Genomic DNA, 18004 nt, shown 5'->3' on the forward strand with positions numbered 1-18004 from the left:
AAATACCATTTTATAAATGCAATAAACACAATTGATTTCCAAATTGCAAATAAAATTTGACAACTGTCAGATTTAACTAAAATGTCATGTCACTAAAATGTATATTATCACGGACTTACCTTTTTTTCTATAATTTGTGACGCACTGAAAAATGCTCATGAAAAGAAGCATACCAAGAGGTCAAGTTTCATTATTTTTTTATAAAAGTAGAATTAACTGTTTTAATTTTACAATGAGCGACAAAGAGTCCGCAAAATTTCCCAAAAACTGACGTAAACCGCAGAAAAAGATTAGTAAATCAAATTGTAGTAACACAAAATATTTCATAAATAATGTCATAACTAAAAATAATATTCCATTTCGAACATTTTGCTTAGAACAATACCGTTTTAACTCAAAGTTCTTAAATAACTTCACTGACTAGTATTTTTATTTAACTAAAAGTACAAAGAAACTTCCTTTAATATTAATTAGAAACACATTATGCATTAATTTTTTGTTTACCTCCAATATGAAATGAGTAATGAGTTTTTCGTTGATTCTGAAAAATCATCTTTTTTGAGTTACGACACTATTGTATTATTAGTGCGATATGACCTTTATCCACTTATGTCTTCAATTAAAATAAGAAATACATCGTATCTGGGCCACATACTTCGAAACGATAATAAAACTTCTTTTATCCCTTCTCTAGATATTAAAGGGAGAGGTTATGTGTGTGACAAGGAAAATAAAACACAAAGTCAAAAGAAATATTGCAAAAAGTGTATTTAAAAACCAGTTGGCACGTTTTGGTCGACACATTTTTTTTCATAAAGTGCAAATACAACTATATAAAAAATTAAACTTTTTCTATAAGTCATTAACGTTTTTATGCTAATTATTACCCCTCACACATCATATACGTATTTATTTGACACCTAAACCGCTGGTATAAAAATATAATATTAGGATTTTCTAAATATCCAATCAACAATAAACATATTTATTTACAATATACCATTAGTAAAAAATCATAAACATTACTATTAAAAAATGTTGTCTAAGTTGTTGTATATTTTTACAATTAAAAAAGCTAAGCTTTTTGTTTTTTCCAATGAAAAATCTAATTTTTTTTATTTCAGGGTGGAGCTTGTACCTAAGACAAAAGTTTGTGTTTCTAGGATTTAATAAAACGTTAAAATTATGTTGTATAACCATGAAATACACTCGCGATCATAAAAAGCGGGTCACTCGATGAGTTATTCAAGTTAGATTTCTTCGAATTTTCTAAACCTGCTGTCCGATTTGAGTGATTTTTTTAGTATGTTATAGCCTTATTCTTTAACAATATCGCCATAATATTGTTGCTAGACAGGTAAATTATCATTGTATACCGGGTGTAACAATCATACTGTGTTTATTCCTCAAAGTTCGAAACACCCCGTGGAATGTTTTAGCATATATACAATATTGAAATTAAAACTCGATTGTAGCCTTAGGCTTTCTTAACATTTTCTTGTTTGATTTATTTGTTTATGTTGGATAATAAAAAAGTTAGGCACCTTAACAACTAACCATGTTTTTCATCAATACAGGGTGTTTCTAAATAAGTGCGAGAAACTTTAAGGGGCAATTCTGCATGAAAAAATAATGACCGTTTGCTTTATAAACATATGACCGTAAATTCTTCGGTTTCGAGATACGGGATGTTGATTTTTTTCTTACAAACTGACGATTTATTTATTGCTCTAAAACCGGTTGAGATATGCAAATGAAATTTGGTAGATGTTAAGAGGTAGTTATGGCGCATTTTTGACATACAATTAAGAATTTTATATTCACCATTGGCGTGCATACGGGATGTATCTAAAATGTTTATACCCGTATGTACGCCAATGGTGAATATAGAATTATTAATTTTATGTCAAAAAATCCACAATAACTGCCTCTTCAAACCTACCAAATTTCATTTGCATATCTCTATTGGTTTTAGAGCAATAAATAAATCGTCAGTTTGTAAGGAAAATTTTAACATCCCGTATCTCGGAAACGAAGCATTACGTTTATAAAGCAAACTGTCATTATTTTTTCATACAGAATTACCCCTTAAAGTTTGTCGCACTTATTTAAAAACACCATGTATTGATGAAGACACATGGCTAGTTATTAACGTGCTTACTTTTTTTATTATCCAACATAAACAAATAAATCAAAAAAGAAAATGTTAAGAGAGCGTAAGGCTACAATTTAGTTTTAATTTCAATATTTTATTTATGCTAAAACATTCCACAGGGTGTTCCGAACTTTTAGGAATAAACACAGTATGATTGTTACACCCGGTATACAATGACAATTTACCGGTCTAGCAACAATATTATTATAGCGATATTGCTAAAGAATAAGGCTATAACATACTAAAAAATCACTCAAATTGGACAACAGATTTAGAAAATTCGAGACATCTAACTTGAATAACTCATCGAGTGACCCGCTTTTTATGATCGCGAGTGTATTTAAAATATTTATTATTAAATCAATAAACATACATATACAAAAAATATGAAAAAAAATACAGGATAAGAAAACAAGAATTGTAACAAATAGACAAGATAGCAGTGTAAAAGGCTTGTTCGAATTTTTAACCAGATGTAAGTAAATAAAAAGCGTACAAGAAGATCAGTCCAAATGACCATTCATGTGGTCATCCTAAAAATCAGTGGCAGATTGATGTGAGTAACCACAGTATGTGTGTGCGTGTGTACGTGTTGAGTAAAAGACTTGTTACTACGTAAAATCGATTAAGTGATTTTACGAAGATTACCGTATTACATATTCAAACGATTGCGGTAAAAGTCGGATTAATACAAATCCGATTAACCTGATAGCGAGAGCCCAAATGCGTAATACAGAAAATTTAGTCTCTATTCTTGTAATACACACACGAATATTATAAACTAAAACGACCATCAGCAAATGTCAAGAAGTATCGATCAAGGTAGAAAATTTGGTTTTAAAACGATCTATATTAGGTCATATTCCAAAGCAGATTTGATGGGCAAAGGTAATTGAAAAAAAAAAACAAGGGAAACATGTAAGAAATCTTTATGAACAACGTCTAAAATCTTTAAAAAACACACAATAAAAAAGGCATCACTGAATTACAAATTTTGATAAAGTACAAACCTTATGGAAATTAGGTCTCAGTGGATTTAATTCATACTTTGGGAAAATACTCTGTGAAGCATTGTGATGAAAAGTTCTCATGGGCAACACCTCGATCGTATGGAGGATTTTCAAAATATGGAGGCACAAACTCGGAAAATTATAAGATTTACTGGGTATTCCAATTCAGTGGCGGCTCGTGACCTCAGTATACGGGTAGGCGACACATACAGTGTATAATATAATATGTACATACCTATATAGGCACAGGGTGTAAATAATGGACCATGCCATAGCTTAACCTTACATTCCTGAGGTTAAAATAGGTCGATTTAAGCTAACTTACCTTAGTACGAAAGTTGATAATAACCGAAATACAGGGTGTCAAAGTTAAACTTTTATTGTATTTATTCTTGAATATTTCCTGACAGACATGGGATAACAGCACGAAATTTGGTAGGCGGGGGTTTTTGGGATGAGAAATCTAAATTTTCCACCAAAAATGATGTATTACCCAGAGGGCGCTACATACGTCTTTCAGCGCTCATTTAATACGTTCAATTATTTTTATCTCCCACTCCACGTACTTTTTGAATCAACATTTTTATTCTCTTAATATTTTTACTTAAAAAAGGTATACTACATTCATCTCGCTAACTTCAACTGTTTTCGAGATAAACGCATTTTAAGTCTGCGATACAACATCATTTTTGCATATCATTGTATCCGAAAAATAAACTTGAAACCATAATAATTGTAACTGACGGGCCGCCCCTGTTCCAATTCAATGAGTTACTGGTCATCTAGCAACATGTAGCAGTTTGGATCAAAGAAAAGTACTAGTAGTCTAGGATTTTTTCTGGCTATCCAATGGCGACCTTTACTTTGACCTTGACCTTCAACGGACATCATCTTCTACAGTTTCGAGGGTTTTCGGCATTAAATTGATATAAACAGATTACTCATGGATTTTTGGGATCGCAAAACACGAATATGCCATCAGAATTGACCTCTCGAGCACGTGGTGGCCAGGGCCACTGCAAGTCACGTCATCTTCTAGAGTTTCGATGGTTTTCGGCATTTAATTGATGCAAATGAATTACTGTAGAGTTTTTTGAGGTCGCTAAACACAAATATGCCACCAGAACAGACTCCCGGAGCACCTGCTTTCCAAAGTCAATGAAGGGGGCTCCAGGAGTTTCGAGGGTCTTCGGTACTACATTGCTGCAAACGAATTACTCATAGGTTTTTGGAGTTGCTGAACATGAATACCCCATCAGAACAGACATCGGAGTACCTGGTGCCTAAGGCACATCATCTTGTATAGTTTCGAGTTTTCTGAGTACTCTGGGTACTCTAGTTTCACCGAGTACTCGGAGGTTTTCTGAGTTGCTGTTCAAAGAAAGCGTACAAATTGGTAAAAAGTTGTTTTTTGCTTAGATTTTTATTAAAATAACTAGGTTGTGCTCTTCAATTGTTTTAATTATTTATAAATATAAACTCAATTTATATCTGGCAATGTTTTTCCTTTATTTATTGTAAGATCGATTTACTATATTCTATTTTGATAGTGTTATTGATCGTGGTCACTAGATACTCCAGAGTCTTTTATCTAAGTCATATTCGTGTTCAGCAACCACAAAAACACAAGAGTAATCCGCTTGCATCAATTTAGTACCGAAAACTCTCCTAACGTCAGAAGATGACGTGCCTTAGGCCAGTGGTTCCCAACCTTTTCCGCCTGGCGACCCACTTTCTGATGTTTTTTCATATTCGTGACCCATCCCTCATTCATGATGATACGTTATTATGTACTCTGTACGTCACTCAGCTACTGTCAGAGCCACTCCACGACCCACCTGAAATCTTTCCACGACCCACCTGAAATCTTTCCGCGACCCACCGGTTGGGAAACGATGCCTTAGGCAATAGGTACCCCGGTGTCCGGATACCCATCTGCATCAATTTAATGCCGAAACCTGTCGAAACTCCAGAAGAAGACCTGCCTTAGGCACCAGGTGCTCCGTGGGTCGGATCTGATTGCGTATTCACGTTCAGCAGTCCCAAAAACCTGTGAGTAATCAGTTTACATTAATTTAGTACCGAAAGCTCTCGAATCTCCAAAGCATAACGTGTCTTAGGCACCAGGTACTACGATGTCTGTTCTGATGAGGTATTCGTGTTCAGCAACCAGTGGCGGCCCGTGAGGTAGTGCCATAGAGCCATGGCACTACCTTGCTAACTATGCAGAAACATATTTTTTATCTTAAAAACATTTTAATGCCTGTTTATTTTTTTGTGAATATTTCTCTTTATTTTTATAAATTATATCAAATCTGGCAACTGTGTAGCGCAATGCAAATCTACCGACTCTGGCCACCCACAGCTGACCGGATAAAGGATGAAAATCATAAAAATCCCAGTGCCGAACGGCATAGTGGCTCGTGAGAAAAGAGAAAGATTGTATGAGCATCCTGTGTAAGTGACAGAGAGAGAGCGGTATTGCACTTTTAACATACGTTTAAATTGGAGTCTCCGTGCCAGGCTCGAAATCTCGAAAAGGAAGTTAGTGGATCTTAAGATACAATGTTTTAGATCTACATATTTCTAGTTTCTTTACGCGTTCGCTTGACGCTATTGTGTTTATTGTCTACTACTGTATTGTATATTTGTGTTTATACTCTACTATATTTTTTAATTTGTAATTATTAGTTAGTGCGTTGTGATCGTGGGTGTCGTAGGTATAAAAATAATATTTTGATTATTTTCTACGTTTAATTTATTTATTGACAATGAATCAAATTAGTATATTAAAAAACTCTTTTGGTGGTTTTTCGTTAGAAAAAAAACTACAAATTAAAGAACTCGGTCGGCCTTTACCCGATTTAAAAATTGAAAAACAAAGTGGAAATGGACAAAAACTTCGCTGTCGTAAGTTTAATAAAATTATTTATGATAAAAATAGCTGGTTGTGTGGTTGCGAACAAACTAATAAACTCTTCTGTTTTGTATGCGTTTTGTTTGGAGGTGACGAGACTTGGTCAAACAAAGGCACCGATGATCTTGTACATATATGGGAGAAATTGAAATCCCATGAAAAATCTAAAGTGCACATGAATAACGTTTTTAGCTTTTCAATGCTTGGTAAGTTAAATATAAAAACCCAATTAAATTCAGCTTATCGTGATACTCTATTTATATTTTATATCCTTTTTGACCATATCGTAAAACCGCCACAAAAAATTTAGGCAGCTGCCCGGATTCTGGCACTACCTTCCTAAAGTTATACGAGCCGCCACTGTCAGCAACTCCAAAAACCTATGAGTAATCCGATTGCATCAATGTAGTACCGAAGACCCTCGAAACTCCAGGATCCCCTTTCATTGATCTTGGAAACCAGGTGTCCCGGGAGTCGGTTCTGGTGGCATATTAGTGTTTGGCGACCTCAAAAAACCCTTCAGTAATTCATTTGCATCAATTAAATGCCGAAAACCATCGAAACTCTAGAAGATGATGTCCCTTGTAGTGGCCCTGGCCATCACGTCCTTTGGAGGTCAATTCTGATGGTATATTCGTGTTTAGCGATCCCAAAAACCCATCTGTTTATATCAATTTAATGCTGAAAACCCTTGAAACTCTAGAAGATGACGTCCGTTGAAGGTCAAGGTCAAAGTAAAGGTAGCCATTGGATAGCCAGGAAAAAATTCTAGACTACTAGTAGTTTTATTTAATCCATACTTCTACATGTTGCCAGATAACCAGTAACTCAGGGAATTGGAATACCCGGTAAATCTTATAATTTTCCAAGTTTGTGCCTCTATATCTTGAAAATCTTCCATACGATCGAGATTTGCCCATGAGAACTTTTTATCAGGATGCTTCAGGAGGTATATTCCCAAAGTATGAACTAAATCCACGGGGACCTAATTTCCATAAGGTTTGTGCCGCATTGTGCGGAGTATTTTGTAATTCAGAGAAGACAGAGAACTACAATTAAAATACAAGATCTGCGGGTAGCCAGAGGGCCATCATGTGGCACCGATCATCATCTGCTAAAAGTTAAAGCGGTACTCCCAAACAGATTCGAAAAAAAGAGCACATCGAGGCAAATCAGTTAATAAATAAAATAAGTACGGTACAACCTATGCCATTTTACCATTTAAACCATGAGAGTGTAAAGCTACTGTATACAAAAAGTTTAGGGTACCAAAAAAGAACAGAGAAAATGTTACTGGGAACAGAAATGGACTTCTGGAGAAAAGCAGCAGGCAAATCAAGAAGAGCTCGGATACCAAATGAGAGAATACGAGAAATGATGGGAGTCACGCACACAATAAATTAATGATGACGATATAAATTAATGATAGCGACATGCTTTAATTACTATTTTTGCTAAATTTTTAATAACTTTTCTCAAAACGAAATAACATTAGTCATTTAAAATTCTCATTTAATATACAAGGGCCGTTAAGTTTAAGAAACGAAATGTATCCCTAAGCAGATTGTATAAAATTAATCTTTTTTTCAAGGAAACACTAATAGATTTCGAGGCCAGATTGCCACGCTCTTTATGTAACTTCTTAAAATACAGAAAGGTTCTCATCTTTTAAAACGCAGATGTAGTAATTTATTGCCTTTCTAGCCATATTGTAAAACCGCAAGCATGGTGACATAATAGAGTGTGGTGGTCTCGCAGTATCGACACAGCAGGCGCGCGGTTCAGACACACCCTCGCTAAAACAACAACAAAACCCTTACGAGATAATAAACGAAGCACGCTTGTTTATCCAAAAATGACTAGGTATATTATTGAAAATTGCTTGCGTTTTAATTAATATTATTTTATATAATTGTTTCCGTTAACACACCCACCAACGGAATAATGACATAAAAACAAAACACCTAATATGGTACGGCCATGTACAGAGAATGTTAGATGACAGGATCCCTAAACAGATTTTGAAGTAGACACCACAAAGGAGAAGGAAAAGAGTAAGGCCGAGAAGAAACTAGAGGGAGGGAATCGAAAAAGAACTATAAGAAAGAAAAATCCTCCAGGTATATGGTTAAACAAAGAAGAATGCCGGTTAGGAGTTGAAAGCCGTCGGAGAACGCTGTAAACCGATGTAGTAGTAAGAAATCTTTAGGAAAAAGTTCCAAACTCGTTGAAAAACACAACAAAAAAAGGCATCAATAAGTTACAAACCGTTTTGTCTTAAGATAAGCTCTTGGGAGTAAGATTTTCTATTTATAGTTCGATAAAAACCACAAAACAATTATGGTCTTCCTAAACTGCTTATGTTACAAAATTAGATATATAAAACGTTCAACTCAAATTAAAAACAGAATAAATATTTCATATAGAGTGTATATTGGTTTTGGTGCATTTTAATAATTGGAAGTTTTGTGTCATAATAACATTAAGGCACCAATACAATGTTTTAGCCTGCAATACAAGTATTGCAGTTCCTACGGTCTAATATAATTTAAAAAATTAATAGTAAATTTTGTAAAAATCTTATAATTAATAATTTCCATCGGAGTTTAAATATAAATTAACAGACAATAGACATAATAATGGATACTTCATATTTTCATTTAGATTTTAGAGTTACTGGCAGCCTAATGACAAGTAATAGTTTAACCCGGGAGCAGTCGCCCCGTTAGAAATAATCTAACATTTTATCCTTTTCCGTGATAACTTGTAGTAGGTACTAAGATTGTAGTAATCCGTAGATATTTTTTTATGGAATTTATCGCTTTGGTGGGAACCAATTAGCTTTAAAATTATTAGAAATAAATATTTTTAAAATAAAAAGTAAATAAAAATATTATAAAATAAAAAATTTGTTTTAAATTCGTATTTAAATTTGTATTGTAAGATTTAATCTAAAGCGCGACTGCTTACGTGGCAGAAGAGAGCGGGAGTGTGCCCGGGTTAATACCAACAATGCAGCTTACAAGTTATATCGTGTATGGCTCATATTTTGAGACTAGACAGTAGAGAAATAAAGTATGCTTCAAAAAACTAAATTTTTGGTAATCACTTCCATATTTTTATGGTCTTTCGAGCCGGATTTATATTACGCTTTAATTTTGTTGAGCGATTTTGTCAATATATTGTTTAAAGAAAACAAAAATAACAGGAAACCTACTGAATTACTGCTCGTTACTAAGAAGAGTGTACTGTACATTCGATAACCAGTATGAACGCCTACACGCTGCATAGTTTGCAGCACCCAAAGAAAAAGAAGAAGGACACGGAAGTCGAATGGAAGAGGAACGGCTTCCAAAAAAGACAATAATATGGATTCCGCCGAAGAACAGAAAACGACCAGACTACGCACAACATGGAATAACCAAAGCAATGTCAGAAAGAAAGGACATCGCACACATCTTATGGAAAATATAATGTCACTTAAATTCAATAAAATTTATATGAATATATTCGTTTCAATTTAACGGTCAATTCTTATCATTGCGATAACTCTTAATTTTCAATAATAAGAGCAGAAATTGATATAAATCAATCTGAAATCAAATGGGTAGGTACAGCTGGTTCCTAAAAAAACTGATACGACTCTTAGTAAGATTTGATCATTTTGAGCAGTGTATTAAATACCGACCAATCAAATTTTGATTGGTCTGACATTATATTATATTTATTATGACAGACAAATAATAAAATAAACAAACAAACAACAAACAGCTGATTACATATGTTAATTCATAAATTGAAATAATTATTAAGGTCTAAATTTTGATATTATTTTGAATTCCTGCATTTTATAAAGAGTATAATAAATGACAGTTTTTACATAAAATAGGGTTGTTGTTATTATTTTTAATATTATTAAGGAATAAAATAAACGACTTAACTCAACAATATATTAAAGTAAGAATTGTTTTAAATCTGTTGTTCTGCTTACGTTAAAATGGTTCGCTATGGCAGATACTGACCAAACATCTTCCAATTTCGTTACAATTCTTGCTTCTAGCTCTTTGCTAGCATGTGGAGCCATTTTTTGAGACTGAATAGAATAAGTTATCTGACAAATTTTAAGATTTGGCAGTGACAGTGTGTAAATAACAAATTTTATCCTTCAAAATACACTGCTCAATTTTCTACAAAATACGCTTTAAGAGTCGTATCAGTTTTTTTAGGAACCAGCTGTACATAAGTTAGAGAGAGAAAAAATATTTTAAAATACCCAAATTATAGGTATGTACTTCATAAATCTTCTCGGGCTATTAAGCATCTTATTATAATAGTTTCACTAATCCGCTTAGGCCCAGCGGGGTTTAAGCTGTTTTGAATAGCACCCAGAGCAATAGTGATTATAACTGACACGTTTATAGACTCCAAAAATGTGATTTCGATAAACCTTAATTGCAATTTGCGCCGTAATTAATCATAATTAAGAGTTGGCGCAATGATAAGAATTGACCGTTAATTTAAAACGAATCCACTCGTATACATTTTATTGAATTTGAGTGACATTATATTTTCCATAAGATGTGTGTGAAGTGACAACGCCTGTTGGGATAGAGAGGGAACCCACAGGCATAATACGCTGTATATATACAGTAATAGTACAGACCGATCCAAATAAGATATGTATAGCAGGGTAAAAAACACAATGATTATTAATATGCTGGGCAACATGAGAGCCAACGATCGACAAGCGGTCTCGGCACCTTAAGAAGAAGAAGAAGCAGGGTATAAGTATAGAAAAATGTTTATATTTTTCTCCTAATTCCTATTTACTTTAGCTCTAGAAGATCTATTTCGAACTTTAGAATGGGCAAATAAAGGAGTGACGATACAGGCGAAAACCTGAAGATCTGAGATGTGCCAATTAAATAAGAGAAGTAGAGGCAGACTTCAAACCAGATGGACTGTCATCAAGCCAATGGCTGGTCACGAATAGATGCAAAAAATAACGAACAGCAATGAATTAAGAAGTACTAAGGAACGCTTACATCTTACGATAGATGGAATAACTGTTGATGATGATGATTAACTTATTAGATTTTCTTAGTCAGTAGAGGCAATAATGTACAGTTGAGTCCGCGAGTCTTTACCCGTGCGTCATTAATACCTGGCGAGATAAAACACATACTTTTTATCTAGCATCATTCTCTTCCACGCATGAAACTAATGACAAACCAGCTGTCGCCTGTTATTAAGTAAAAACACATGTTAATTTTATGAACGATCTAGACTCAGTGCATTGAAAAGAGATAAGTACAAAGAAAGACGATTGGGGATGTTTTCACATATTTTAAGTACAATTTCTGACGTTTTGGTTTGTTTACTTTTGTGGCTGTCAGTTTGTCGAATTTTTTGCTGTTATTTTGTCGAATTTTTGCATTTTGAAGTTTTTTATAGTATACAAACAGTTGGTTTCACAACTAATTTTATATTGGAGTTAGAAATTTTATGTTGTTCTGAAGCTATTTTCTTGTGGCATTTTTATAATCAAGTATATTCAAATGGGAAATAAGCCACAATTTTACCTAAAAATGATTTTATTAACGTTTCGACGCCCAAGTCGGGTGTCGTTGTCAAAATACAAAATAATACTAAATAAATAAAAATGTTGTTGCTTAGTAAAAAATTCTTCTAATAATTTATTTAATCTGACTCATTTATATCGGCAATTCAGACACGTATTATACATTTTAAAGTAGACGACTTAAAAACGTTAATAAAATCATTTTTAGGTAAAATTGTGGCTTATTTCCCATTTGAATATACTTGATTAGAAATTTTATGATAAGTTTATGTTATTTTACGATAAATTTTGACAACGTACAAATAACCTCATCGTTGACACAGTTAAGGAATGCTTGTGTTTAATATTCCGCCAAAGTGAGTAAAATAACAAAAAGAAAATATGTTATCCGACTTTTTTTATAAATTGTTTATTTATTTATTAATCAATGATAATAAAATAATTTATTAAGCTACTTCAAATGTAGCTGTAATTATGCACCAAAATTTTAAAGCAAAACTTAAATTTGACATTCTATTTATTTGATAACGTCAAATTTTATACTATAACCCGTGATCGGAATAATAGCCACTTTCTGTCACTTACTGTTGCCTTTAGTAAATTTCCGACTTATTTCGTATGCTTTAAATAATGACGCACGGGTAAAGACTCGGGGACTCAACTGTAAGCATTTTTCTTTATATACTACAGAAACTTTGAGTCCAATGTATTTTTTGGTGATTGTCTAAAAACCTAAATGAAAAGTTTTCGAATCTAAAAAACTTTTGGCACGGATATCAATTATTTGATATCCAGCATTCAATGGTAACCATTATTATATCTAGAACCTTAAACATTACATTTTACGCAACATTTTTATTCATCAGTGTCCAATTTAACAAAACATATGTATAAAACACATATGAGAAAGTATAATCAAAATATGTCTTTATTAACCGCTTAAAATTGCTCTTAAAAACGTAATAAAACTGATAAAAGTTGTAAACATTTAAAAATTTGTGCACATGATTCCCTTTCCGAACGATTTACTGAAAACAAAACATTTTTATGACTTTTCTTCCTTTTCTAAGACGTCCCTTTCTATGGAATCTAAGGTATCGTTGGAGCTTGAATGCGTGAGGTCATTTAGTTCGTCCAAGTGTTTCTGCCTCTTCCTGACGTTCCAGTGAAGGCACTCTGCCAGCGAGTCGAACCAATCTGAGATTTGGTCCTGAGCACATATACTGGGAACTGGGTAGATCGACGTTGTTACTCTTAAACTAGAAAAATAATACGGTATTAGATACATGGCCACACCATAGTAAATTGCTATTTGATAAAATATTCATAATATGAATGAAGTAAAAGTCAGACGTACTCTCAATCATTTATTGTAACTTCCGACGACCGGTTTCGCTCTCTACAGTATGCAGAGCATCTTCAGGTCAACGGTTACAAGTCACTAAATGATTCGGCTATAAGGAGCTACTTCCTGAGTATTCAATAACATGATATCTTGCTCAAGTTATAGTCCAGGGCGCATCTGTTTTAAGATGCGGAGATTTTTTGCAGAAATTGCTTGAAAATAACTCAAATAATAATATTTGAGTTATCCTCCCACTCAAAATGGTCCGGAACATTGTTTAAATAATCAAAATGTCAAAATATGAAGGAAAAATTCGATTTTTTATTGGTTTTTTGATTATAACTTTAAAACTATTCATTTCTGAGAAAAGTTGCACTGACATAAAAGTTGCGTAATTAAATTTCCTACAATATAAAATTGGTTAAAAATTTAAAAAATAGTAACTTTTGTTGCAAAGTAGCAATAATTGTGAAAAAAAACATACAAAAACAAGTACATATTCGCATTTTACGTTTTTCAACTATTTATGCTAAAGGACGTTCATATTTTACCCAGAAAAACTTTATGATCTAGTAAAACAACACTGTCAATTTCATTAAGATCGGTTTAATAGATTTTGCAAAATAAATTTTGCAATCCAGCTTTCGCAAAAAATTCATTTTTTTTTAAATATTGCAGGACTGAAAATAAAGCAGATAGCAAGTTGAATTTTTTTTGCTTATAGAAGTGTACTGTACTTTTCATTTGCAATTTGCAAAATTAAAATCGATTAATTATCACGGCGTCAGGAAATTTTTTAAATAAACATTAATTTTTGGTGCTACGAGCAGGACAGAGGTGTTTGATTCACACAAGTTGATTTCCACCAAAATTTCACGCGTAGCACTAATAATTAATGTTTATTTAAAAAAATTCCTGACGCCCTGGTAGTTAATCGATTTTAATTTTGCAAATTGCAAATGAAAGGTACAGTATACTTCTATATGCAGAAAAAATTCAACTTGCTATCTGCTTTATTTTCAGTCAGTAACATTTTGAAAAAATGAATTTTTTTGCGAAAGCTGGATTGCGAAATTTATTTTGCAAAATCTATTGAACCCATCTTAATAAAATTTACAGTCTTGATTTACTGTATCATAAAGTTTTTCTGGGTGAAATATGAAGGTCCTAAGTGTAGCATAAATGGTTGAAAAACGTAAAATACAAATACTTGTTTTTGTATGTTTTTTTTCGCAATTATTGCTATTTTGCAACAAGGGTGACTATTTTTTAAATTTTTAACCAATTCAATATTGTAGGAAATTTAATTACACAACTTTTATGTCAGTACAACTTTTCTCGAAAATGAATACTTTTAGTTATAATCAAAAAACAAAGAAAAAAAATCGAATTTTCCCTTCTTTTTTTGACATTTTGATTATTTAAACAATTTTCCGGATCTTCTTGAGAGGGAGGATAACTCAATGTTATCCAAACGTACTAATATTTTTACAGATGCGCCCTGGTCTATTATGCTAACGGGATATGTTGGAGTAGACGGAGAATGTTGTAAAGGTTAACAAGTTTATGGAAATTCTTGAGGGTGATGGAATAATTGGTAAAAGACATACAACAAATCTGTGTCTGCTATTTCGTTTGTGAAGTAAACTAAAGTGAATGTCATATATACAATTTTAATATGTAATGGTTTTAGAGATTTATATTTATATTTATTAAAAGATTTCTATTTATTTATGTATGTGTTGGTGTAAGGCTGACAACGTTTGGATCAATACAGGTTAATATTTAATATCGATGTTAGCTCTGGACGTGCAATTGTAACCCAATTGTTAAGGTCAATACTCCTTGATGTTCTAATGAGAGGAGTAGAGGTCGCACAAAGGAAGAAATAGTCGGAAAGCTTAAAAAATTGTAACTAAATGATTGTATCAGGTCAGGAGCACTGCATTTGTTTTTAACTATGTTAATTTTTGTTCTAGTTCTAGATTTTTTCTCAAAACTAGAAAAAAAATATTTTTGAACTTTTTGAGAAAAAATCAAGAACTAGAACAAAAATTAACATAGCTAAACAAATGCAGTGCTCCTGACCTAGTTCCACTTCCCAAACTATTTTTTGTCTCGTCTTTGTGTTCCTGTGCGATTTTGTTTTAATGTTTTAATGTGGATTTTACTTATTTATTGACGAATCTAACACAATGTAGGTACCCCATTTACCCAATCTAGAATATCTGGGCCATGTTATGAGGAATGAACAGAGATATGGCTTGTTGCAACTCATTCTTCGTGGCAAGGTATCTGGAAAGAAAGGACCAGAGAGAAGAAGAATATATTCAGAATAGCAGCAAGCAAAGTTAGGCAGAATATATTATCAGGATATACTCTGTGATCCGAGTATTTTTTTGTTAAAGATGTTCAAAATTGTAACCGTTCCATAGTAACAATATATTATTAAAAAATCACTTTAACACTTTTCCTCTTTTCTCGATTGAGTATTAGTTTTTGTTGTACATATAAATTATTACAATCACTGAATACATAGGTAGTGAAAAAATTATCACATTTATTAACTAATTAATAATTTGCAATTATACAATATACAAATAACAGTTATCCAAGAACATTCAAAAGCCATCTCTTTAAAATTAATGATGACATTTTCAAGTAGAATGACATTCTAGTAATGTTTACATATCCATACCAGTGTGAATTTTACTACACGTAATTTGCCTTGTAGACAGAAAAAGTAGGGATAGCCGTAAAATATTTGTGAATTATGTACCGATGGCCTGAAGTAGTTGCATTACGTCATGTAAATCATTGTTGTTAATCATCATTATTACTGTATGGTCTGCAAAACTTAAGCTATTCAAATTTCCCCATTGATCCATATACCCTACATATACCCTCTACTGAATCTGAGAGCGGTTTTTTAAATACTGCTTGAAGAGTTGTGGGGACAAAACGCAACCCTGTCTGGCACCTCTTTGTAGTTTTATATCCGGATGTTCTGGTTGTCAACGCTTACCTTGGCAGTTTGTTTGGAATTTTTACTTTTTAATATATCTTAGACGAATTAGTAAGAACAAAAATATTTACCTGTCTCCATGTACGAGCTCTTGCCGATTTCTTCCATCAAATGATACCCATGAAGTGTTTCGACTGTCTGGAGACACTGATATCTACAAATGATTTTAAAAACTATAGTGAGCTATTAGACCTATATGACTAAAAAATGATTACCATTTTTATAAAATAGATTATTATGTATTATTATCATTTAATATCTAATACGAAAATTATAGCGACTTAAAATTAAAAAAAAAATCCGCAAAGCACTAAATCGAAACTAAATTTCAAAATTTTCTCTTGTTTTTTATTTGTATTTCTTTTTTGTGTACATTACAAATATCTATTTGGCTAATGTTTTATTAACAAACTAACAGTGTATTTGTTTAAACATTTTCCCAAAAGTCAATATGTTTGTAATATTAACATTCATAATAATTAATAGGTCTGGATCCCGCGTACCAAAAGTTTACCTGAAAATTTGTTAATAGCTTAAAGGTGTCTAGTCAGACAAACTTTGATGTGTTGTCAGACACTAGAACAGGGGAAGTTTTAATTGTGTAACGTGTCATCCTGACAAGTTTATGATTGTGAAAACTATAGGTTGATTATTCAATAGCACACTTTATATAATATATTTATGAAAAAATGTTTGTCCGACAAATATGTTTGACGTTTTAATAAGTCCGATACGTAGAACATGTCAAATGACAGGAATTATATTGGTGATAAATGGCAGTCTGATTTTTGCTTGAGAGTTTAATGAAACGGTAACAAATCAATTGGAAGTTCTGCCCGACAAAATACATGTGACCTTCTCGTATTCTGACGTTCGAAACCTGTAACGTGTTCCACAGTTTCCCCTGTTCCAATATTCCCCTACATCAAAGTTTGTCCGACTAGACACCGTTAAGCTATTAACAAATTTTCAGCTTGCTAGTAATAAACTTTTTTTGGTATGCGGGATCCAGGACTAAATAGGGAGTTTTTGTGCACACAAATACGTAAACGTAACGCATCTTTTTGACATATACGCTTGCGCATTAATGATTGAACTCCCGTATCGCGATACGTATTACCTAAGGTTACGGGCTGGTACGTTAGGTTCATACGCATCCCTATCGAGCCGAAAGTCACCGAATGCACACGAGGATCTTGCCCGATTACCTACCAAATGAACATTTCATCAGCGTACTACCTGTTTATAAACATTTTAAGGTTATATTGGTTATTGGTTTAGTCTATTTGAGTAAAATTATTCTGTGTTTGTAATTGGAAATTGGAGCTTCATAAAGATTTAAAATTTTATTGTTTTTAAGTTGTCTATTAATAAAGCAAAACAAACAAATCTTGTATTAATTTAAGAAATACAGTGATCACCACAATTAATAACTAGATAAACAAATGACCTAGTTTCAGTAAAATTTTCAAATAAATATTACCACACTATTTACATTATACCTACTGGAATTCTGATGTAGGTATACAATAATTTACAACTAAAAAGTAGGTATAAACAAAAATAAAACAATTTTAACCTAAGGAAAAATAATATTTTTATATTTAAATAGAAGCAATTAAAACCATACAATTTCATCATTCATTTATCTTTTTTTACATTTGTATATTAATTGTATATTGTGTGAACATTGTTTTATTTTTTTAAATGTCAACGGAATTTAAAAATGACTTTACGATTTGCTTTACGTTACGTTAAGGCAGTTACAAAAACTACCTATTTTAACATTCATCCTCTACGACACGTTAGTTGCTTTACGTATACGGAGATGCGTACGTTACGTAGCAACAAAAACTCCCTAATATGAAAAGGTCGCACGCATGGAATAGATGAGTACCTATACTATGCAACCAGTTAAACAATGTTGTAGAGACAAAAACAAAAAGCGTTAGATAAATAATAAATGTATGT

At 32.6% G+C, this 18004-nt stretch overlaps 1 protein-coding gene across 8 annotated transcripts in view; it reads right to left on the reverse strand.

Annotated features, from left to right (window-relative positions):
* Positions 1–743: 743 nt before the first annotated feature.
* The window catches only part of LOC114330604 (NAD kinase), a 214517-nt gene continuing 197256 nt past the window's right edge, over positions 744–18004 (reverse strand). For 7 of the 8 annotated variants that reach the window (XM_028280004.2, XM_028280002.2, XM_028280008.2 and 4 more), the window contains 2 exons: positions 16105–16187; positions 744–12922 (listed from right to left, as the gene is read on the reverse strand). In XM_028280004.2, coding sequence (XP_028135805.1) covers positions 12709–12922; positions 16105–16187 — 297 coding nt within the window. In that variant the 3' untranslated portion in view covers positions 744–12708. The remainder of the gene's footprint in view (positions 12923–16104; positions 16188–18004) is intronic. The other variant, XR_007699462.1, reaches the window with a different exon arrangement.

Source organism: Diabrotica virgifera, chromosome 7, assembly GCF_917563875.1.
Source record: "Diabrotica virgifera virgifera chromosome 7, PGI_DIABVI_V3a".
Taxonomy (NCBI): Eukaryota; Metazoa; Arthropoda; class Insecta; order Coleoptera; family Chrysomelidae; genus Diabrotica; species Diabrotica virgifera.